This window comes from Hetaerina americana, unplaced genomic scaffold, assembly GCF_022747635.1.
Source record: "Hetaerina americana unplaced genomic scaffold, ioHetAmer1.1.p SCAF_84, whole genome shotgun sequence".
NCBI classification, from domain to species: Eukaryota; Metazoa; Arthropoda; class Insecta; order Odonata; family Calopterygidae; genus Hetaerina; species Hetaerina americana.
Window position 1 is genome coordinate 1,189,957 of NW_027287472.1, and position 25,010 is coordinate 1,214,966.

General features: G+C 40.9%; 1 protein-coding gene across 1 annotated transcript in view; it reads right to left on the bottom strand.

Moving 5' to 3' along the window:
• Positions 1–2,155: 2,155 nt before the first annotated feature.
• The window catches only part of gogo (golden goal), a 39,821-nt gene continuing 16,966 nt past the window's right edge, over positions 2,156–25,010 (bottom strand). The window contains exons 7-11 of the mRNA XM_071597284.1: positions 21,551–21,827; positions 8,954–9,353; positions 6,640–6,727; positions 6,158–6,540; positions 2,156–4,313 (exon numbers count right to left, since the gene is read on the bottom strand). Of these exons, the coding sequence (XP_071453385.1) occupies positions 3,296–4,313; positions 6,158–6,540; positions 6,640–6,727; positions 8,954–9,353; positions 21,551–21,827 (2,166 nt within the window). The 3' untranslated portion in view covers positions 2,156–3,295. The remainder of the gene's footprint in view (positions 4,314–6,157; positions 6,541–6,639; positions 6,728–8,953; positions 9,354–21,550; positions 21,828–25,010) is intronic.

The window sequence follows — 25,010 nt, forward strand, 5'->3', positions numbered from 1 at the left end:
CCCTGAATAACCCTGATCATTATGGCAGATAACTGTTAAGAATTAAGTAGAGACACATGAGTGCTTTAATCCAAGATGAAATAATTCTATACCAGAGATATTTGAACCCATATCTCCCAGATGTTATCAGCATGTCACTGCCAATATGCTTTCCCTGAAGGTGAATTTAAGAGGAATATGTTGATATGATGTAATATGATGAATAGAGGTCTTTGCTACAATCAAGTAGTTGATGAAAGATTTCCTATCTCCAAATGACAACAGTGGATCATCCCAAATCTGCAACTTTAAGTTCCTTTATCTATTTTTAACTTGTCATTTTTATAGGCTGAGGTTTTCAGGACAGAGTATGATTTTAAAATAGCAGAATGGCAAACAATTATCAAGGAAAAATGATAAAAATGTCAGGAAGTGTAATAGAAATAGGTAATTGTTCCTGGTTTGCATCAAGTGCACATTATTCTCTATTTATATACAAATAAAAAAATCATTTCCGGTTAAACTAACCATAAGAATACTGGTTCAATTCTGAAATAGATGATAAATACATTTTTCGTTGGAAAGTCATCTTTAGTAATAATGTTTTTACTTATTAATTCAATTCAAATTACTATTTTTCTGACTTATTATATTGGTATAGATAAAGAGGAAATTTATGCAATCATGAAAATGTGTATTCCTTTCATATTTGGATGGAAGATTCTTAATCTAATATCAATGGAACGCCCAGCATTTGCACCCATTGGAAAATAAGTAAGTTGTGTTAAATTGGAAAGTCACCAGAAATAAATGAGTTTGAACAGCCAAAAGTCATTATTTTTCATTGGTTAGCAATCAGACTCATAATAAAGTACAAAAGTTAAAGTTTTGCAAATGCTACGAGCAATTTTGGTGGCTAATTTTTATTTTTGTTATAGATACCAAAAAATAATTCAGATTCAAAGAAACTAAACAATAATAATCAGCAATGAGAAATGTGATACAAAGAAATAATCAGCAAAGATAAAAGTTAAAATGGTGAATACTACACAAATGAACTTTTATATTGCCTGAACCCTCAGCATTATAGGTCTTGAAATATGACTTTGAAAAACCAATATATGTGTCTCACTATTTTTCATTTGAATATGTCAGTTCCAATCCATATTACTTAAGGCTGGCTAAATCTTAAAGATAAAATTACTTAAACCTTGGCAGTCACTTGAACCTCTAAAAGGGCAATACACTAAAAGGAATAAGAATTTTACCTGACTCAGGTTGATGATCAATCACCATATTTTACCAATAAAGATAAAAGATGGTTATGTTTGCTTCCATTTTGAAATACCCCAGATTTGGCTTTCTTTGGTGTTGATGATGCCATAGATCTCCACACACAATTTTGTTTGCTCTCAGGATCGAAATGACAGAAAAGTTTCATCTGCAGTTATGAAGTTACCTTTGAAAGGGGCTCCATGTCTTCCTGTACCATCAGCTTCAACTGCTGCCAATAAAACTGCATGCAAATGTTTTCTTGTTTCTGCATGAGTCGTGTCAGAATCCACCGGGCAAAATCTGTCCCACATCACACAATATTTGTTGCCATTTGGTAGGTGGTACTTAATGACATTTTAAGTATTTCTGATAGTTTTATAAAGATTATTTAATGATCTCCTCTCACAGTGGCACCATCAGGGTGGAGCTTAGGCCTCACCATCTTTTGAAATTGTCTCTTCATCTTATATATTTTAAACCATCTTATATATGTGCCAACTGAGTGATATTTTCAATCAAGGAGCTCTTGGGAATTACACTACATTGGGCAAGATCTGAAATAATTTATTAAAGCTGACTTTAGTGCATTGACTAGAATTCATTCAGCCCCTGAAAATGCCATTTTTGAGCAGTTTTATTGATACAATTTCTTCAAGGTCCTGCAGTAAAATTCGTCATTAGCTTAATTTATTGGGACATTACAGAATAGACAATTATTCTTTCGGTCAAATAAAAAGAATTAACCTAATTTAGCAATATAGAACCAATTATATATAAATATTACTTTATTGTTTTATCCAAGATATGTAACCAAATAAACAAAGATTTCTTCTTTCCGATGGTGTTTTACAGAAAGAGTAAAATTCTCTTTTCTTAGATAACCTTCTCCGCAAGGATCAGCACTGGAAGAAAAGAAAAATTAACTCCAAGTATCGCATGGATTGCCGAAAAATGAGAAGTCCCTGCAGTATAATTCATGTTATGCTCTTCACTATCTTTATTTATACTCTATATACACACTCGTACAAGTCCATGTTAATTTTTTTCTTTTTAGTTTAAAACCTTATAATATCTCTTGGCAGGGATAAAAATCTACTCTCAAACTATGTAACACAAGTTTGTCAATTTGTTCGGTAATTTCCTGCATCTCTCCCCGGTGGAAATGTTCTCCTTCGATAAAGGCGTGGCCGTTATTGTTTCTGACGTTGCGCACACTTGCCTTTCAAGAGGCGAAAATGTGTCCCATTGGTTCCGTCTAAGTGCTTCTCATTGTCCCGCGACCCTTCGCGGATCTTCCAATTCACTTGGCGTGGGTCTAGAATCGCGTGACTGTGGGGTAAGGGTTGACTAGGCCGGGGAAAAAAACCAAGGACTCCAAGCACTAAAAAAACACGCTTTACGTCGCTGACCGACGAATTACAATATGACGCATGAGACAGAGGGATAGGAATAGTTTTAACAAAGAGGGGAATCCACTTGGCTCTGTGCAGATCTGTGAACCACTGACTGTTCCGGTAAACGTAACTGAAAATATCACAGGTTTAGCTCACCATATTGTTAAATAGACTCGGGCAGTGAGAAAAGGATTTTTCTATGGGAGGAAACACTATCAATCCCTCCCCACCACGCCGCAATAGAAGCACATTTAATGGACTCCCCTTCGATGATTCGATAGTCTTGGCGGGGACACCCGTGGGAGTCTCGCAGGGGAAAACCAATCGCAGTCGGCCTCTTAGTTTCCATAACATTTTTACTGAAGTGTTTCGAGCGACATGCTATTGGCTCCAATGGGAATTTCATACTTAAATCATGTATCTACAGTAAGTAAAAATACAGTTTATTGCATAAAATTCCACAAAAAATGCCAGCTTAATCACCCACAGTAAACTGTTCAGTAGGTATGCTATGGAATGAGGTCTTTCATTGCTCTATCCAGCCCCCGACTTTGCACCTTTCCCATTATTTTTTTGAAAAAGAGAAACGTAATGGTTCGACAAGAATCCTACAAAAAAACGGACGAGTCTCCGGCCCGAAATCCTTTTCAAACGGGCTTCTTCAGCCCGACGCCCTCCGCCGTGATCACTCCGTACTTCCCCGCCCCCTCCATCTTCGCACTCTCGCTGTTCTCCTCCTCCACCTCCTCCTCGTCATCGTCCGCGAACTTGATCTCGTCATCCTCCAACTCCTCCACGTCCTCCACCGGCGACTTCTCCACCCTCGTCTCCTTCTCCGAACCCCTGCCCTCCTCCGACTCCTCCTCCTCCTCCTCCACCGAGTCCCTCCGGAACTCCGCCATCGACATCATCTCCCCGTCGCCCTCCTCCGATCCGCCCCCACTCCGACTCCCGTTCATCTCCTGGAAGTTAGCCCTTGCGTACGACGGGTTTATGCAGTAGTAATCCCCTCGGTTGCCGGTCCTCCCGTCGTCCCCCTTTGCCGGTCGCGGCGGCGACGAGGACGAGGCTGAGAGGAGGGCGTCGGTCCCACCCTCGGAGGGCGGCGCCTGCAGCGTTGACGCCGAGGAGGCGTTGGACGAGGGTGATGTGGAGCCCTCGAACGGCGGAATGTAGACGAGGAAGGCCGGGTCCATGCCCAAGTAGGAGCCGGGGGCTGCGCCCGCGTTCTGCACGTTGTAGTCGTAGTAGTCGAACTCGAGGTCGAGCTCGGAGGCCCCACCCGCCAGCGAGGCCTCCGATGTGCACTTGCCCCGCTCGTCGGTGGCCCTGGCCCTCAGGAGTCTCCCCCCACGTGGCCGGCCCCCGTTTGATCCCGGCCTCGACATTTCGGGGGAGGTGGTGGCGGAGGGGGAGTCAGAGGCGGTGGACGAAGGCGGCGGCGGCGGGTGGAGGACCTGTCCCCCCTCGGTGGCGGGGATGCCCGCCCTCATCAGCCGCTCCCTGTTCTGCTTCTCCTTGCACTCTTTGGCGGGAGGGATGGATTCGCTGCTGGGTCGCTGCTTCGCCCTCCCCGGCGTCTCCTTCTTGGGCGAGTGGGGCTCGGCCAGGCGCCACGTCTCCTCCAGTTCCTCGTGCACCGGGCTTACCGCTCCGTTCTGGAACCTTTGAGCCAACAAAAAAATTGTTTATTTTAACACAACACACAGTGGAACACGCCTCGGAGGAGAAATAAAAAAAACTAAGGATGAAATTAGAACTAATATATTAGCGCTTATTCCAAGCCGATGAACGCGTTAATTGACAATTATCTCGTCATTAACCAGAAATGGATTGCAAGATTATTTCTTTTACAGTGACAGTTCCAAATAAATGTTAAAATATTACGGTATAAATTGTGTCAATTCTTTAGTAGCTGTTGCTATTTGTCATATTCTAAGGGTCACCTGTTCTCCGCATCTCGACGTTTCAGTTAGGCCAAATCCCGGAATCTTAATATTACTTTAGTTATGCCTGTCCTTTCACATGCATTCAAATTTCTCTTATGAAAATCAGTGCTATCAACTAAACAGTCAGCTACTAAGTATGTGTACGAGTGTATCGCGTTTCACAAGCTACAGGGAAACAGTAGATTATGACATGTATACGTACATATAGTTTGATTTATTTCTTTTTATTTGGCTAAGACCAAGGGTTTACCCTATGTAATCGGACTTCCTTTAACCCCTCCCTCGCTCGCCTCATTTCGGTGCCTCTACCTCAAGATGTTGATGGAAGGAATAGCACTTATCATTTTTACATAATTTTATTTGTCGCGGCATCGTGAGGTAAATGTCAGTGCCAGTTTTATATGGCTATCACGTTTGGTGTTTCATAAAAATTGATGCTAATTTGATTTTTTTGAGATTATATTTTTTTATATCGCGAAAGAGAATTTGAGCATTAATCTAGGGTACCATAACGACGTTCTTAATTTGTTTTGAACTTTCTTTGCCCTTGAGTAAAATGTACACCTGGTGCAGAAGCTTCCGGTCGTACCCTGCGTCCCCCTCAATATTTATTAGAATTAAAGGCATTGGACTAAGTACGTTGCTGCAGAGCAACCAGCAAAACAAGCAGAACACGTGTGTTGTAACATTCCTGTGGTCTCTGTATGGCCATAATTTAACCAAATTGGGACATGGAATATGAACGCTTGATGTATATGTGAAATATTTAATTTCATTATAAATGGGATTAACTTATTGTAGTGATGCCTAAAAGTTTACCCCTGCCGCCATCAGATTCATGCAGATACCTTATTCAAAGAAACGTTTTCCATGTCATTCACCTTAGATGCCTATGATCATAGCACGTTAAAGGGTCCTTCAAGTGTGATCGACTTCTTGTTTTTCTACTCCATTGAAACTTAATTTTTAGCCAATGTTTGATAGCGGAACAACTGGCCATTTCTATATCATGTTTACTTGTTTTTTTTGATTGACTTGCACGTTAATTACTACAAAGCAAAAAAGTCACTATATTATGTGACAGAATGTAAAACAAAGTAAAATGCAACTTTATGGAACTTGAAAGGCTATTTATTCTTGCCTTCATTGCGCTTCAGTTTAATTTTTGGTAAATTTCAAATATTAAGGTCAGAATGACAAATTAATAAAAAAGGAATGTTGTGGTGTGGAATACTCTCCGCTAAATTATATGTACAAAATTGACTTTATCATTAAAGTAATGAACTATCATACTTAAATCCACGTAAGGTAGGTATCGTTAATAAAGTTCATTCAATTTAGTTTTCTAAGTCATGACAGGAGAAAATAATTAGGGAACGTTCGTATTTTCCAGCACCATTACTAAGATGGAGGGTGCTATATCAAGAGTCGTGAGGTGGACAAAACGTGGCTATTCAATGGGTTTACTTAGAAGTGATGTGGCCTAATGCGCAGCAGATAGTGAGAGTAATATTTCGCCGTTCATGGCGGTAGAAAGCTACGCATTGAAGTTCAACCGACCTCTGCATCTTCTTCCTCCACCATTGCTTTCCAGCGGCGGAGATGCTCTGCGCCACACCCTCGGGCGTGTCCCCGGCAGCTCCCGCGGAGGACGCGGAGGCTGTCGCCGCGAAGAAGGAAAGCGATCGCCGGAGGAGGAGCGGGGCGGAGGCGGAGAGGCCCGGCCTGCCTGGGGCGTTGGGGGTCACCGAGGGGTCCTCCCCCATCACTTCCGTGGGCGAGCTGGGGAGCGAGATGGAACTCTGGGCCACAGCAACCTCCGGCTCCAGCAGCGGACACGCCGACTCCCTCCACTCCCTCCTCCCGGCCGATGGTCCTCCCTTGCGCCGCCGCCGCCTCGTCACCTCGGGTGCCGCCGCCTCCCCATCCTCTCGTCCCCCTTCCTCCTCCCCCTTCCTTGCCTCCTCCTCCTCTTCATCCTCTTCCTCCTCCTCGACCACCACCCCCCGAACTCCTCCCCTCCCGCCCGTCTCTACCCTCACCCTCCGGTTCCTACTCCCTCCTCCACTTCGCTTCCCTTTCAAAGGCCCGGGTTTCAACACCTCCACCTTGGGTAGGTTGGCTTTGGCCCTGGGGAGGGGGAAAAAGAAAGAGAAAGGATCACTACAAATGTGATATCCGATTTGAATCATTTGCAAAATTTTTAAACACGCACGCTTTGTTAAGAGTTATATGGGGATGAAAACAATGGTATGGATTAGGGAATAAGGACAGAGGAGACAAATAAGCATTTAGGAATGCAAACTAATAGTGGTATTTTATGCGTAAATTGAAAAGGCAGCGCATTCATCAAATATTACCGAGTTCTTGAGATTTTCATGAGTTATTATTTCATTGAACTCAATAATTGAAAAAATATATTTTATTTTCAATTTATAAGTGACTTTCTGATCTAATTTGTAAAAAATGTAAAAACAGCCTCATTCATTAATATAATTACACCACCGTGCAAACTTGTACTTTAAACAACTGCCAAAAAAAACTTTCGAATCTTGCATTTGGGCTGAAATAAATTGAGAACCGTGGTAACCATAAACAGACTAGCATGTCCTTACTTTCACTGGAATTTCACCAAAGAGATCTCTAGGCAAATAGATAAAGTTGAACTCCGAGTCTCTTTGCAATTTGGCCAAAATTGACGTGTGGCCTAAAAATGAGCTGAACCCAGATTTAGGCCGACGCTCCCCTCCCCCTAAACCTCCAAAATTAAAATAAACGTTATTTTTGGTGAATGTATGCTTAAACATTCCCAGGATACGTTATACATATCATTTATATGAGGATTGTATGAGATATATTGATTACAAAATCCAATATCGACATTAGAATTTCAAAAAATTGCTTTAACTCTCCATACCCGCATTGTAATCACCCGAAACCGTTGGAGTTAGCAGATGAATTGCTATCGCAAATATTACGATGGTCTCCCCTGCGGCACCAGTCTATGGAACCCCTCTTTTGAGTGGGCACTTCAAAGGTAGCAGAGCATACATGAGCACGATGGATGTTTCGCGGTTTCCCACTTTCTTTCACTCTTTTATTGAATTTCATTCAGCGTCGTTATTTCGCCTCCCAAAGCGAGTCTAAAAGCAGTCCTGTATGAATAAAATAATGAATGAATAACTTTTATCCTTCCCATAAAAACGCGAATGCACATAAAGATTCCACAAATGGTATCCTACTCTTGTGTAAAGTGGCTTTACATAACCTCTAATTAACAGTTTACCTAAAATGACCCCGTGGAATATACTTAAATCGATCGATTTAGGTAAATTTGGAGACGCAATTCTTCCTCCACTCTCGATCAATTGAATTTTAAATATTCTCAACCACCTGATCAAATTGCAAAAGCTACAGATTGAATCTTTTGACGGCGCAATTTCAAAGTGTCTGACTATCAACTATTCAATCGGTGGTTTTAAATAAATTGGACGAATTTCTATTAGGTGAATCACGTGCGAGGCTAAGGCGGAATCCCGTTTAAATTCATTGAAAAATGCATTCCACTGATTAAATCTTACAGCACCTACTTTTTAAACTCGTAATTGTAGTTACAGCGGGCGTCAATTGCGCAAATTCTGGTAATTCAACTTATTTCATCGTAGCTTTTTACCTTCTAATGGGAACATGTCCTGATTGGACTGAATCCTGAATCTGATTACGAAGTATGTGCCTTCTCAGTCATTTCAAACGTCATTTTACGTAAACGTAAGGTAACTCATCAAACAATTATCAGATTTGCCCAAAAATAGTGTATATACTCTGTGCAAACAAAAACAAAAGTTGAAAACAATTGAATAATCTATACATTCGATTTTGGTATAAGCACAGAATAATTTAATATTTCGAATACTTCATTATCCAATATCATATACAATAAATTCCTTGATAATTTTCATTATCATTTTTTGAAACATTGTTTTCGCTTCTTTTTAATATTATTTACTTGGTTTTTTTGGGTACTGGATCTTACTGCGAAGTTGCAGGTGGCACAGAGACAGGAACTGGCAATCCTAACCGGAATGTGTGAATTTCGCAAGCTTAAAAGGGTTCGTCGGGGTGACCTCTGGCCTCACCTAACCGCCTTCGGGTTGATGGTCATTCAATTTTTATTTCATAATGAGCGAAACATTCCTCACGATACGTGAATGCTGCGTATACAGAGAAGAGCATGCATACTCTTCCGAAGGTTGTCATCCCTGAGACAATACTCACGGCTCGTTGCGATCCGTGGGCCGGTTGGTCCCCTCTTCCTCCTTCTCCGCCCCGCCCTCCCCCCGGCCTCCCCTTTCCTCTCCCTCTTCTTCTTCTTCATCCTCGTCCGACTCCTCCGTCAGCCTCATGTGGACCTCCCTCCTTTTACTCTCCTTCCCCACGGAGAGTCTCCGCAGGGAGATCACGTCCGAGACGGATGTGACGCTAGTCGCGCTGCCGCCGTCCTTGCTCCGCGCGATGAAGCACTTGGTGTCCGAGTCCGAGTCGGACATTTCCTCCTCCTCTTCTTCGCGCTTCTTTAGCTCTTCGTTGAACCGCCGCCGGCGCAGGATGTAGTTGAGCGCGAGGCCGCCGGAGAGGGCGAGGAGCGCCAGGATGAACGCCAGCGCGGCGGCGTGGACGGAAAGGGAACTGCGTGGCACCGCCCTCGTCGTCGGCGTCAGCAGGATATCTCGGCCAATCGCGGACGCCGACGAGTTGGCTGGCGAAAGGAAGAGAGAGAATGGGCGAAATTCAAATTTCAGTTCCTGGCTAACGAGACCAATGTCATCCGGGTTGAAGGCTGTCTTTTTATGCGAAGCATCGGAGAGAAAGATTTTAAACATACATTGGGTTTCCATCTATTGACAATCCATGAGAATAATAAAAAATGTTTATATTTTTGAAACATCTAATACCATAAATGATTATAGTTTGATGGAAGCCGTATTGAGCAACCATTCTGTAAAATTGTCGTACGTTTAACAAAAATGTTTGTACAGTCTCCACTTATAAACTTTCAAATAGTTTACTTAGTTTTTCTCCGACATATGACGAAAATGATAACGGAATGGGCGGAATAACTTGGTCAAAAGGGTCATCCATATTAAGATTTAACACTTTCTTGGGTATCGTAAGCCTTCTTAATGCTTGACTGGGGGACTGAAATTTTACTCAAGGATTTTCAGAAGGACCGAATAAAAAGTTTATAATATTTCATACATAAAAATATACTTTTCCCAAACACTAAAAAAATGTACGAATTCAATTGAGAAATGTAAACAACAATATAATATTCCGTAGTAAAATTATTTCAGACCATTCACATGTGTTTTCTGTTTATTCTCGTCTGGCTGGTGACTCGGTCCACCGATCACCACTTGAGGAGTACCGCGGCAGATGTATCCGATATATATTTTATCGACAGCCTTTATTTTGAATAGCATTGGCCTTCTTTCTACGTAGCTGGTGACTTTCGTCAACTCCAAAAAACGTTGAAATGTTCACGTATTATTTGAGTTCAACTCATGTGTATACAGAATTTTAAATTGATATTATTGATAATATTACCAAGTTATCCAGTACAGATCTTATCAACTATCCAGTCCAGATACAAATACTCATTCTCTCCCCGAACAATAAGAAATCATAATAGTAAGGACCCAAAGTCACTTTAGAAATATTAAAAGCATTTAATTTACAAGTCGGAACAAAATTAAACATTCCAAAGATGTCAGGTATATTTGTAAGTGCATGCGTATGTTAGCTGGTAGTTTGTGCGTTTGTATGTGTGTTGGGTGCAAGTGTTTTTGTATGAATGTATACCATGTTTTTTTTAACGGCGTGTGGTAGTAGTAGAGACATCCTAACCAACCCTTCCTTGTTTATTCAAGTAGCAACATACATAATTATACAACACTGCTATATGTTGATTGAGGGGATAGCTGCTCACGCTTAAATTCCCCTTTTTGTCTTCAATCGCCTAAGTAATCCGATATGAGATTTTTAAACAGTTATTTACATAAACTCTCAAGTATCTCAGGACTTCTGCATATCGAAATACTAGCGAAAGAACGGAAGGAGATCTTCAAACGAAGGAAAGCTCTACGAGGCCTGAAAGACAAGAAAAAAGAAGAGGACCTGAAAACTGAAGAACGTCAAAGGAGTTTAGAACGGTGGCAGAAAAGTTGGGATGAATCAACTAAGGACAGATGGACGCACCGGTTGATTCCCCAAATTGAAGAGTGGCTGCATCGTAGTCACGGTGAGGTCAACTATTACCTGACACAGACGCTATCAGCCCATGGGTACTACCGAGCCTACCTCTAAAAATTCAAGCAAGAAGAGTCCCCGGAGTGCCCATCCTGTGTAGGAGACGACGGAAATGCTGAGCATGTGTTCTTCAAGTGCCATAGATACGATGAAGTTAGGAAAGAGCTAGAAATCACGATTAAAGAGAGTATAACTCCAGAAGGTTTGACGGATGGGATGATATTATCAAAGGAGGCGTGGAGAGCAGTCGATATCTATGCATCGAAAGTTCTAAAGGACCAACGAATCGAAGAGCAGGAGGGAAAGAAGAATGAAGATAGAATATAAGGGAGAGAAGATTAGAAGAAAGAAGAGTATAAGAGGAAAAATCAGAAGAAATAAGAGCACCCCGAACCCCTAATCTTGCCTCCAACATCATGGCGATGGGGGGATTAAGGATACCGCTAAACAGTTGAAAGAGCTAGCAATAGCCCCCCGCGAAATAATGCCTGACGGCAGTTCCGCGGGGGATTAGGCTTGGATGTAAAGAGGGTAGTTTTTTACTTGGTATGGGTCGCCGAGGCATACTCCAGCCGCGTTCCGATACATCCAGGAACCCGTGGTTATTCACCCTTGGGTGACTTCGAGACCAGACCGAGCCCAATGTCGTACTTATCCTTGTGTGTGGTGTAAGTGCGTGCGTAAAGAGTATTCAGCAAGTATAGACGCATACAGCATAATATATACAGAGACAAATAGTTTGTATCGTGTATGCATGATATATTTTGGTTTTTCACCTAGTTGTAGAGCACGTTAAATAGGAGAATTTACACTGGCAATAAAATGTGTTAGATGTGCCTGCTTACATTACTTAATTACCACTTGTGTGACGAAATCAAATAGGAAGGTTTATAATTGGTATTTAAACATAATACTACTATTTCGCGCAGTTTAATTTTCTTCACCGCCATGTTATGCCATATTTCTAGCCTTGTTCTTTCATAGCGGATACATACTTCAATTATACATTTGGCGGTGTCCTCTGTTAAGTAGATATCACATAGGATAGTTCTCGTTTTCCCAATTTTGTGAAGGTAATTTGAAAAATTTCAATGGCCTGATATCATTTGGGTAGATTTATGTGATAGGTTGATTTTTAGTTTTAATCTATCGCAAATAGTAGGGAAAATGTCCTTTGTGTATGAGCCTTCATCACTGTTGTGGACTGTATAACTTTGTGGCTTTTGCATGCGGTTTTTTCTTAATTACGGGTGGTGCCTATAATCCCTACAATCGCCACACGCCCTTGCGGCGGCTTGCGGGGTATTAATTAGATGTAGATGTAGATATTTTAAATTGAAATTTTGAGTATTTTATCTATGCGTAGTTGATGGAATATTTTATTTACTATATTATATTTTAATAGATAAAAACATTGTTCGCTAATGATATTATTATTAGTCGCAAATTTATCGGAGATCAACCAATGTAAAATAATTCTGATGCATACTATCTATTCAACCGCGATATCCTCTTCAATATCTACTGGATTCTACCATGTCTGGTCTCTTTTTCTCAAACGCACTGCTTCATCACTCTATATCCCAATCTCTATTCTTTTCAACCGATTTTTCTCCAGCGACTTCTTCCCTGCACAATGGAATACTACTTAAGTAACCGCAATACTAAAATCTGGCCGTAAATGTTTAGTTTAAAACTGCCGTCCGATCTCTACATTGCCCGTGCTTTCAATAATCTTCGAGCGCATCATTCACGATCGTCTTCTTCACTTAATTCTCCCTTACATCTCACCCCATCAGAATGGCTTTCTCTCCAGGGGATCATGCCTCACCAATCTCGCCGTTCTACAACACCATATCACAAACTCTTTTGAGCTCAACTCACAATTGGATTCTTGCTATATTGGCTTCTCGGCAGCATTTGATTCCATTAACCACTCCCTGCTGGTCCATAAACTCAAACATCGGTACAGCATACATGGCATTTTCTTTTCTTAAATCCGCGGCTTTCTCAGCTCTCGCAAACAGTGTGTTCTTATTGATGGCATTTCCTCTACTCTTCTTCCGATTCCGTCCGGGATACCACAAGGCAGTGTCCTTGGCCCTCTCCTCTTTTCACTTTAATTAAACAACATTATTGACTGTGTCACCCCCCTTGGATGCAATACTTTGTTTTACGCAGAGGATTGCAAAATTTTCAAACAGATTGATTGCCCATCTGAGGCCGTTTCCCTACAATCTGCTCTTACTTCTGTCACTGCTTGGTGCTCCGATTAGCAGTTATGCATTCATCCCTCAAAATCAGCTATTATGACCTTCTATTTAAAGAGCAAACCACTTTCGCTTTCATATACTCTTTCAAACAATCCTATCTCATCTTTCAGTTCTCACTGCGACTTGGGTGTGATTTTTGACGCGAAGCTCACCTTTCGCGAGCACGTTCAAAGGGTTGTCGAAAAAGCGATGGCAATAATTAGCCTACGTTTTCACCACACTGATTTTCGCCTTCTTCTTGCCCTTAGAACAGTGTTTTTTGGTTGTATCCTCCCAATTTTAGCATACTGTTCACCAATCTGGTCAACCGCCAGCCCAACAACTTTAGAGTTACCAACAGACTCTTAATTTCTTTGTTGCCATTTCCCGTAATCGCATACCCTCCCTCAAAAATACAACCCTTGTCTCTACTCTCTCATCCCTTGGCATTTCCCATCTCTCCTGCTATCGATTGCCATCAGATATGAATTTTTTACATAACAACTTCACGGAACTCTCCGCACCAACAACCTTCTTCCTCTCTTCTCAATCCGTGTTCCCCTCGATCAACACGTAGCTTGAGTCTGATGCAGATTTCAAAAATTCTGTCTTTCGATCTCCCAACGTTCCTTTTCATCAACTCCACGGTATAATTAATTTCCTGACCATTCAGTACCCTTCCCTGGACTTCTCTTCCTCTCTCACGGCTTTCACTATCTTCCTTAAACGTCAGATAGTCATTTAGCCCTCTCAACTGCGATCTCATAGTTGTTCTTGAGATAAATTTCTTATTATTGTTCATTGCCCTTACCGTTTCTTATTTATATATGATATGTATTGCCTTTCAGCCAATGTAAAAGCATTTGAGCCGTTTTTGGCTGCTTTGTTAAAGACAAAAAATAAGTAAAATTCTTGTTAAACCAGGAATGTTCTTTTTATTTCCGCAACTTTAAATACGCCATTGCTGGGCAATTTTCCCTAACCTCATATACTCTATTGAAACGGATCACCAGATACACCCCGAGGCCAAAATATTAATAATCCATAATAACTTATGTGACAGGAAATTAGATGGGTAGAAAACGAGAATTCTCAGGTACATACACACTTGGAATTTCCGGCTTAGTACGCCTTAGCTGTTGACTGACCGTCAAAAAATGAATGAAAGATAAGATAATGAAAACTAAAACCTGGCAATGTTGCGAGAATATCTTCCAGAAAACTCCAGAATGTGTGATTGATTGAGACTCGCGTTTCTCATTGTTTAACACTCGACATAGCGGGAGTGTGCTTGTCTGCTTTCTCATTTTCTTTCTTAGAATCATTGGCGAGGCAGGTCTCCATTACATTTATCGCGTGTTGCTTGTTGACAAATCCCTTCCCACATGATCGAGTGGGACTGATATGCATCTTATGTAGTGCATGTTGAAACACTCCCTAACCGTCTTTTGCTGTATTTTCAAGCTTCCCTCCCTGCCATCTCTCGTTCCTCTCCGTGGGGGTGATGATGCCTCATGCGGTCCGCTGCCAATAGCAAGGCGCCCTTGTCGTTGGCTTCCACCAGTGGCGTCAGGGGTGGGGACAATGCCATATTAATCATGACATGGCCATGATTAATAGAATTTTCCGCTTCATTCTTTCCAGTCCGGCATGGTGGTGGTCTATCGAATAAGTGGTAGGGGACAAACTAGCTAGCTAGATAGCCTTAATAATTTTTTCCATCGGTGGCCTAATTTGCTGACGCACTGCAAATAAACTTTTCGTAACATTTATGTCATTTTCATTTTTTAATTGAGTCTTATAAACAAATTGATCGATTTTTCCTGTCTAACCTTTCTGATAGTTGCTAGAATAATTTCTTATGGAACATGCATCACGTAGGCATAGCTAAAATACAAAAGGGAGGACCCTTCAATACTCTCAAATGTTACCTTCCTCATAAAGTGAAATCGGTCTAAACTTTTTTGAGATCATAATTTATTTATACTTGCAGTAATTGGCTTGAATTATTTTAGCTGCTGATACTGAAATAGACAAAACGTTTATGAATTCACGTATAGTGCTTGAATTAATAAATGCTGATACCTAAATTAAATTCAATAAAATATTTTTACATTCACTTGAATTCACTATCAAATCTTTGTCAATAATTTAGAATAATCAGCCTCGTAAAGCCCTGAACTATCATGGAATATTACCTTTTCCTGGTTAACGACTGCTATGGTTCTATCCTCAAGGCGAAAAATGTACAATTCTTGCAAGTAATTGGATGATTTTCTTGGATGAAACCTATCGAAATGAATGATTTCTTTCGCCTTTGGAGCCAGTTTTGACGAAGGGATAAAATTCCAGTGGATCGTCGTAGCGATATCATCAACGCGCAGGAAAACGCGCCTCTTCCATTCCCTTACCGCCGTCGCCGCTTCATGCAACCTCAGCAGAAATCTCCTCCCTTTGATTTTTTATCGCTCTTCAACGGTGAAAAATCACACACGTATAAACTTGTTACGGGATTTGGAAAAAAGGGGCGAATTCCTGCTTGAGACATAAATCTTCACTCATTTTTTTTTAATACTGGTAAGGGGGAGAGTATGAGAAATGGGAGGTGGGGGTGGGGGGGGGGTTATTTAGTTTGGATCGGGCATTTGTTACGCCGCGACCGGACCCGCAGCTCTCGGGCGATTAATGCTGCGCATTACGGGAATCGCTCTCTTGACCGGTTCATCTCCGGTTTTATTCGGAAAATCCTTCACTCCCCACCTTCCGCCCCACCCTTCCACAACTCGATAAAAACGCATATCTCACGAATTTCCGTGAAAGCCATGGATTATAAACCATTACTCCCTCCGTGTCTCCTCTCGCCTGAGATGATCTCGCGGATAGCACAAGGACGCACCAGCTCGTTCACCACTTCCCCCCCCCCCCCACCTTCCCCGCACGACTCAACACCAGAGAGCGCACCAGTCTCGAGGCGCGTCCCACGGAATGGGAGATAGGGTGGGTGGGCGCACTAAATAAGGATTTGGCGAGGAGGGAGGCAGCGGGGTGGGGTGTGGCGGGGGTGGGAGGAGGAATGTCCGGCGGGGACGTCGAGGTACGCACGGATGGGGGAAAGGGGGAACGGGGATTCAGAGGACGTCATAATTCGTGGGTTTCCAGTCCGCCACCCCCACGGCACACACCAATCTGTATGCAAATCCGCGGGGGGAGGGCGATGGAGTGGGAAAGGGATGGGAGGAAGTAGTTGGGGGGAGGGAAGAGGCGGTGGAGGATGGGGGAGGAAATGGTGAGAGGATGGAGGGAGTGAAGGCCGCGTATGGTTGTGTGTCGATTCTTCCACCTCTCCCTCACATAGCCAATGCTAGCCACTCTTTCACCCTTTACTCTTCCATGTTTGTCCCAATTCATTTCACTAATTGCAAAGTTAACCATCCCCTTAAGGGTGAGTTTTAAGGGCGGAGTTTTTAAGGGCGAATCTAACTCGAATAAGTGAATTGGTAGAATTCGTGGACATCGATGGAATCGTGGACAGGATTTGTCCAGATTCCTAATTTGTACAAGATAGCACATTCGACTGAAATGACGACCTAGGGCGAAATGGATGAGAATCATTTTTATCCCGTCCATTCTCCAGCTCTTCATTTCGTATAATTTACAAAGTGTATGTGCGTGAAAATAAATTGGGATTTAGACTTGCTAATTATGGTGATTTTCAGCCAAAATATAACAATTTTGCCTGAGCGTTACGAGCATTGGAGAAAACATAGTCGGCAGAAATTGGTGTAGACTTAGAGTTTCGTGAACTCAAAGCCAAAATATGAACAGAGTTAAAGGGATCACCCCAAAGAAATTACACTGCACTATGACATGTGTTAAGTTCATGAAGGAACCGGGTGGTCATAAAAATAATCCTTCAAGCCCGGGGCATCAAATTTCCGGCGCGAAGGAAGGGACATTGTGCCGGGATAATAATTGAAGAGGCTCGATTTGATTGATGGCCTCTATAAGCTTCGTCAGTAGCGTAGGAAAGGAGAGATTGAAATAGAGGAATAGGAAAGAAGAGATAGATACTCTGAGCAGAAATTGATTCATCCCCAAGGAAGGTTGCTGCTCGTGGGGTGGACTCGCATCATGCAATCTCGTCCAGCAATGTAAGCGACATAATTTGCGTCGAAAATATTCCCAGGAGTAGCTCAGCAGCATTAGAAGTTGAAGTAATAATATCAGGGTAAAGGAACGAAAAGGAAGGAAAATTTGAATCATAAAGCAGCTTTGAGAGTACCTCATGTCTGCATTCGATTAAGAGCAAGATAATTTTCAGTAATAGGGGTTCAAAGAGTGCGGAGAAAACCAATTACTAGCAGGGCTGATTAAGTTAGCTACACTAAATCCCTGATCAACTGTAAAGAGCACAACAGGAGTTACCGTCAGTTTACATTAACGAATCCATTTAATTTGTTTTGTATCATTTAAAACAGTTATCAATTATATCGAATAAATGACAATTTCTTCCACCACATTGCTACTTAAACGTACTTTATTAGAATGATAGAGATTTTGAGACTGTGATGATGTGTGAGCACATTTCAAGGCGCTTTAAATTGACGAAATTTAAAAAATATAAAATTAATTTTATTTTTGGGTCCAAATAAAACGTCCATTACATTCAACATAAGCCAACCTGTTATCTCTCAACTCTAGTCTCTAAGGAAAACTGCTCTTGGTCGGTAGGAACAACGGACTGGGGAAAGAAATAAATGAATTAGGAATTTCAATGAAGAACAATAATACGAGCAAACAATCCGAAATAATTTGCTCAGAACGGTGCAAAACGTGAAAGAGGGTAGAAGTTCTAGAAAAACGTGGAGTAGGTAGCGCTTGGATGTTAGTTGGAGGATGTTGAATGGAGAGGAGGAAAGGAGAGGAGGAAAGGAGAGGGGAAGGCGAAGAGGACGAGAGGGGAGAAGGCGAAAGGGGAGGGAGTAAGTTGGGAGAGGAGGAAGGGGAGGGAGAGAGAAAAATGGGGAGGATGGAATGGCGCAAAGGGATTCACGGAAATGGCACGGGTTGGTCCAGCGGTCGTGCTGCGAACACGATAAGCGGATTAAGGAGATGGTGGGGAAGCAATTATGCGACCGTTTATCTCCTGGGTTCAAGGATCGTCCCCTCGACAGGTGGGAGTCACTCTTCCTTTCACCGCTCCACGGCCTCGCATTGTGTGCGGGGAGGGCGCACACCACGTGGAACCCGCTCATCGTGCATCATGGGGTTAACTGCGCAGGGGGAGAGGGGGCGGCGGGAGTGGCGAAAGAAGGGGCAACCTTTCTCGTGGCGGCGACGCGGGGGAAGAGGAAGAAGGGTTTCCCACGGCAGCTCCAGGATATCCGAGCGGAAGCATTTGTGCCTTGTGACTCACTAAATCCATCCACCCACGGGGATCAACCTGTTAGGGGCATCGACTGTAACGCGTAATTTATCGTAATTCTCGCGCAGACGACGCACATGTGCCGCCGACTTGTTCAATTACCATAGCAATTTCAAAGCTTATTCCATCAGTAAGACAAACACTGCCTTAGCAAGGTATCAAATGGTGGAAAGAAATAATATTGAAGATTAGTGTATGCGTTAGAAACAATAAATCGCTGAAAATTCGTACAAGCACCATCAGCCTTTAATATGAATTTTAAATGAGAGCTGACTTTATTTCCATGTTCGTATTTCGGGTCTATCACTTGGCGGCATTGTTGTCCAAGGGTATTTCGAATAAAATAATGCGCAGAATCAATTATTATTAATTAAGCTATGCTTCCGGTGCTTGTATCAGGGAAAGGCTTTTAATTGAAAATTCAAATCTATAGGCAACGTTTGGGGAATTTAGAGAAAACTAATGCGTAGAATTTAAAACTAATCAAAATGTAACGCTCGGGTAAATATCGCGTTATCGCAGAGAGGGAGAGAGTAATCTTTTTGAAAAAGCTAATATCATGTAATATTTTATGATTGATGATTATTGTCGAGGATTTATACAAAAAACATTATAAATGACGGTATAATATTTGACAAAAGGGAGCTTTTTTCTCTCTAGGGTGGAAGTTCAAGATTGAGAAGGTAATTTGTCCGGTGATTTTTTCAGTCATAGCATACAATTGGTGATCAAATTCGCTGTTCAAACACAACATATTTAATTTAGAGAGTGTATTCTAACAGTTAGGTTTTCATAGTCATTCAGTGAAGTTCGAGTTATATTTTAATTTTTCCTCTACGATTTCCAGCCACAGACTCGTTAGATATCTAATATTATCAAACAACATGAACGATTTTTAGGGTATGTCGGCAACCAAAATTCAGTTGTGTTCATGGTGTTAAAAGTTAATGCTAATAGCATCAGCTGTTGCAGTAAAAAAATAGGTACTAATTAACGGTTTTTTATTACATTTGAAGCCGTTATGAAGTTCCATAAGGGATAGAACTGAAAGTTTTCTCAGATGAATTGCGGTAATATCACCTTTGAATAATTTATTTCCATCCAAAAGCACAAATATACGAGTATTTCATAATGCTTCTACAGACATACCCGTTAGATATCATCTGACTGGAAATGTGTCCCGCACCACTTACAATTTTTAGTTTGTTCTAGATTTATTTGACGCCGATTAAGAAACATCGCATCCTGATTAATTTCATCTGATGGTTACGGGACTGGTAAGGTTTTTTTATCCTGTTTTCTTTCAACTTCTAGGGAATATTTCACAATTTCCTTTTTGACTTCCTTTGTTCGTTCACAAAATTATATTTAAATGAATTCAGTCAAGGCGAACACCGATTCGAATACCTTTCATAACACGTTGACGATGTGAATTAAATTTAGTTTATTGAAGGACTACTCTGTGGTCAATGAGCAAGCCTCATAATAATTAACTCTGCACGCTACATTTGCGACAACAGATGTCGAAACTATGACCTTGATAATAACTAGTTGTCAAAGCAATGGCTGGTTAATTTTGAAAATAGTTTGACCTTTTGACGAGTTATTTTATAAAACATAAAGACTATAAAACTCTCTCTTTATTTCCTTTTTCATTTTTAACAATGAACTAACAAATATTAGTTAGAGTTTTAAAATGTGTAAAAATATAACCCTTGATTACATGTTGATTCAAATTCAAATAATTAACTTTAAATTTTTATTCACATCACATAAACAAAATCGACCTCTTCTTAAACGATTGAAGCACATATTTACGGAAAAAAATGAAAAAGTATCTTAAAAAGAAAAAACGCTAAAAGACTACTACTCTACAAATTATAATAAATAAAGTATCAGAAAAATTTTCTGGAGGATGGATTGACCTTATAAATAATTGCAGGGAAGGTATTGGAATGAAAGAAATATAGTTATTCAAATGGGATGGATTGGAAGCCTCTTTCCATCACACCACTAAGAATGCATATTTGTGCCAATGACTGCAAGACTCTCTTGTCCCACTTTTGAGTTTAGAGAACTAATCAAGTTTAGTAAAATAATAAGCTCTCATGGCATGGAAGTATACCTTATTTTCACAAAGATCTGCCTGCGTATATTTGATATTGTAATTACATAAAGTAATAAACTCGGGCGATGCACTAATATGGTGGAAGAAGCATTGTGGAAGATGGAGCACGTGGTTAGAAGTGAGAAATGGATGAATTTAACAGAACGGTGGAAGAAATATCAGGAAGTAAAACGAACAAAAACCGTGAAACTATCAGACATATGCCAGAAAAATTATTAATCCAAACAAGAAACATTCTAGAGGAATAGAAGGATTTTATGGAGAAACTATTGGGTAAGGATATTAACTCAGGAATTTTAGGCGTAGACATAGAATATGACTTAAATGGCATTACCTTAGGTTCAGTTTGAGGAGATAAAAGGGATGTAAGGGAATTGCAATTGAACAAGGACGTGGAGATAAGCAACATTTCTACGGAATTACTGAAAGATTTTGAAAGGACCTAAGAGGAAAAGTTTTTATAGACTAATTGGTAGTATTTATGAGTAGTGATGAGTGTGGTGGGTGATCATACTTTAGTTTGTCAGTCAGTTGTGACAATTACTTTAGAGTGCATTAGAAATTCAATGTGCTAGGTGTGGGATGAGGGAAATATTTAATGTTAGAAATATTGAGTGTGGAAATAGAGAAATGTTTGTAAAAACTTTGTTATGTAATTTGATTTTTAACGGTGAGAAAACTTGGTTAATGAAGCAGGAAGATGCGACTTGCGCCAAGCATAAACGTAAAAAAATAGAATTGAATAATTGAGATGGTAAAATTCTTCATTTGTGCTTGTAGAACTCGGTTCGGTAGCCATATGGGGGAAAAGATGTCCGGCGGGAGGGAAGCGGACGACTCACCGAGCACTTGATGGGCGTGTGCGAGGAATCCACCGTTGCACGTGGCCTCAAGCCTCTCGAAAGAGTAGAACTCGAGCAGCATGTGCGGGCCGCTGGAAAAGCAGAGCGCCTCGGTACTGAAGGCCGGGGCGCCGTTGGCGGTGGACGAGGAGGAGGGTAGGTGTAGGATGAGCCGAGAGGAGAGAGAGTCCCCATCGCGGGCCTTGAGCCATTGTCTCCGGGGGCACGGCAGCAGGAGGCTGGACACGGTGAGGCCTACCACGTGGCCCGGTTCCGCCTGCAACATATGCAACAGTAGGTAACACTTCTGTTGAGAGGGTAGCGCGCCAACCAAGGCGGAGTTTGTTGCCAGAAAACTCCGCCCCATAGCCTAAGGTGGCGAGAGACCAGCTCCGTTTTCCTTTTGGGTATTTTCATACTGCGTGTCGCATCCAGTGACCTCGCACTTCCTATCAATTAATCTCTGCACGTTGTGATGGCCAATTAGTTCTTTTTGAATTAGTGCGGAAGTGGATAGCGAAAATTATTACTTTCTCGGATAATGTTGGGATTTTAGCCAATTTAGATTAATTTGCAATGTGAAATAGCTGTAGTGTGTAGTGTACTCCCACTACAGCTACTTCACTAACTCTTGAACAATATTAGGTCTTGGAGACAAGCACAGCGAAGAAAAATGAATTTTACCAACATGAATCTTTCAAGCATCAGTCAGAGGAAGGCCTTCCACCAGTCGTTTAAATTTCTCCTTCGATGTTTGTATGCAATTTGTTTGGGCAAAAGAGGAAGTTGTCTGCATGGCATATATTAGTTTGTTCAATCATATAAACAATATTGCAGAATAATGTAATACATTTGAAATTATACATCCATTTTATGTTTCAATTCTTTAACCTATTAAATAAAATATGTACGATAACAATAATTGCAAGTCACCTTTCCAAACAGGTGAGCGGATTGTTAAAAGAAAGGGATTGATGGAGAATATCATGGGCAAATGCGATCAGACAGACTTGCAAGACAAGGAAGATCATAAGTCTCGGAAATAGAAGAGAATGCATGGAACATAACACACCTCCATCATACATGAGTACGACGAATAAAAAATAAGTATGCATGGGCAGAGTAGTATAGAGGAAGAGTAAGTAGAGAAAAAATGGAGTGAGTTTACTGATCAAACTTAGAATCAGGCTTATTAGACTTTGCCTACCCCGAAATGGAATAGAGTAAAGAGCATTTATGTACTTATGTGTAATACCCAATAAATTACAATGGAATCAAGACTTTATTTTTTGGGAAATTTTTCCAAAAGAAATATTGAAAAACATTTGCAGCCTGTGCTAGATAAATAAAAACAAACAACAGAATGTAAAGTTATTTTTTTAATTATTAAAATAACTTAGTGCTTGATATAAAAGGAAATTGGAGTGCTATGAATACTGCTGGAAAAAGAATATATCATCAAAAACTTACTGATTTTTTATAAATTTCCCTTAAGAACTTTAAAAAAATGAAGCATTTTCAATTTTAAGATCTTAAAAGGTCTGTCCCATAAGTAGAAGAACTCAGTTGATCAAAAAAAATTACTATCTGAACTGATACATTGACTCAAAAGTATTTGAACTAGCACCCTAGTGGGTCCATACACCGCTGTCAGTGGGTTTTCCACACCTTGTACGCCTCCTGGAAGGCGGCGCCCGGAATGTTGCTAAACTCCCTCGTCACAACCTGTTAACATGCATCCACAGTTTGAGCCGTGGGAATTGGATGAAGTCTAGTGGGACAACATCAGGGCTGTAAAGTGGTTGCGGCATGGTCGAGAAGCTCTTGGCAAATCCGCGTGCGAGTTTCTTTTTCTTCGCCCGAGAGCACTCGCTGCACCAACTTCGCAGATATCTCTCTCTTGCCAGTTATTTTAGTCACAGGTCGATGCATATCAATGTTAGGGATGCAAATTTCATCAAAAACCATGGAAATACTTAATCTGCGATCCCTGTCCAACAAAGCCTTCACTTTTTCGTCACTTTTTGAGGTCGGAGGACGTCCTCAATGTTCGGTGTCTTCAACATCTTCTCTGACCTCCCAAAATAACTTACACCACTGAAAACCACCCGATCTACTCATCGCGTTATCATAATAAGCTGCCTGGAGCATGTAATGAGTCTCTTTCTCAATTTTGGCCAGTTTCACACAAAAAAAATGATGGCGTAGCGCTGGTGATGTTCCGATAAACGGTTTATGATGGAGCGTAACGTGGTCACGTTATAGAGTTTTTGCAAACGAACGATCCACAAAGGCTGAAAGCCAACTGTCACCGACCTCCAACCTTTCCTCCTCCTCCCGTAGGGGTCAGACTTAGCAGTCTGAATCTTACCCCAAAACAAAGACGACTATCTATCTTTCCCTCGAAACCAGCCAGAGAAATCACTGCCCATCCGTCCGTCTATCCGGGAAGAAATAAGTCCTACTACTTTTGGGACAGACCTTGTTTATTAGATCTTTTTTAAATTCAAGCGGGACGAATAAGCAACAAAAGATATTCTCCTCTTCAACTGTGAATAAGTAATTTCTATTCCAAAAAGCAACAAAAGATGGTTTTCTCCTGAACTGTTAATAAGTAATTTCTATTTTATTAGGAATAGGCATTTAAATGCAACAATTTCAGAGTATAAAAATAATTTGCCTAAAAAAGAATATTATTTTATCTGACATATCTAGCTGCTAAGGAAAATACAAAACACTTTACGCAGAAGACATTAGCAACATAAAATTACACTACCTGACTTAAAATACATATTTTGACCCGTTACGGACATCAAGTAACACAGAAATTATTCACTTTTAAGATTTGTCAAATTCCCAATCAAATTCATGATCTTTAGTAAACATACTCTCGAGAAATTATAAATGGTGATATTTCCATATGTCCTAATATCTTTCCTTGAAATTTTAGAGAAAGTTAAAGATTGATGACACAGGATTAAGTTTACGTGCTTTTTACGAGCAATAGCATTTTTCTTACCCTGCGACATAAACTTGTCTGCATAGGGTTTTTGTAAATGTTTGGTAATGGCTACAGGACTCGCCTTACGTGATTTTATCAGCAATTAAACTCACCGATTAACAAATAAGTTATGACTAAAGTAGATATTCTGTTATATACTTTTGATTTACATGGACATTGACGAAGGGAACTTCACTAAGCCCTCAAAATCCTAGTTAGTACACTCACCAGATATCAGTTCGTGAATAAAACCGTATCAATGGCGTTCCTTAAAATATTACTGTTCTTGAATAACATTTTCTCTTACATCAACATAAATGGCTCATAAATTAAACAAGGGGTATTATGTGAGCTGAATCGATTGAACGAATACCACTTAAGGCAGGAATACAAGTGATTGGAAACTATAAAAAAGAAGGGATTTCATTAATTTAGTATAATGCTGTGAAAGGGCAGAAC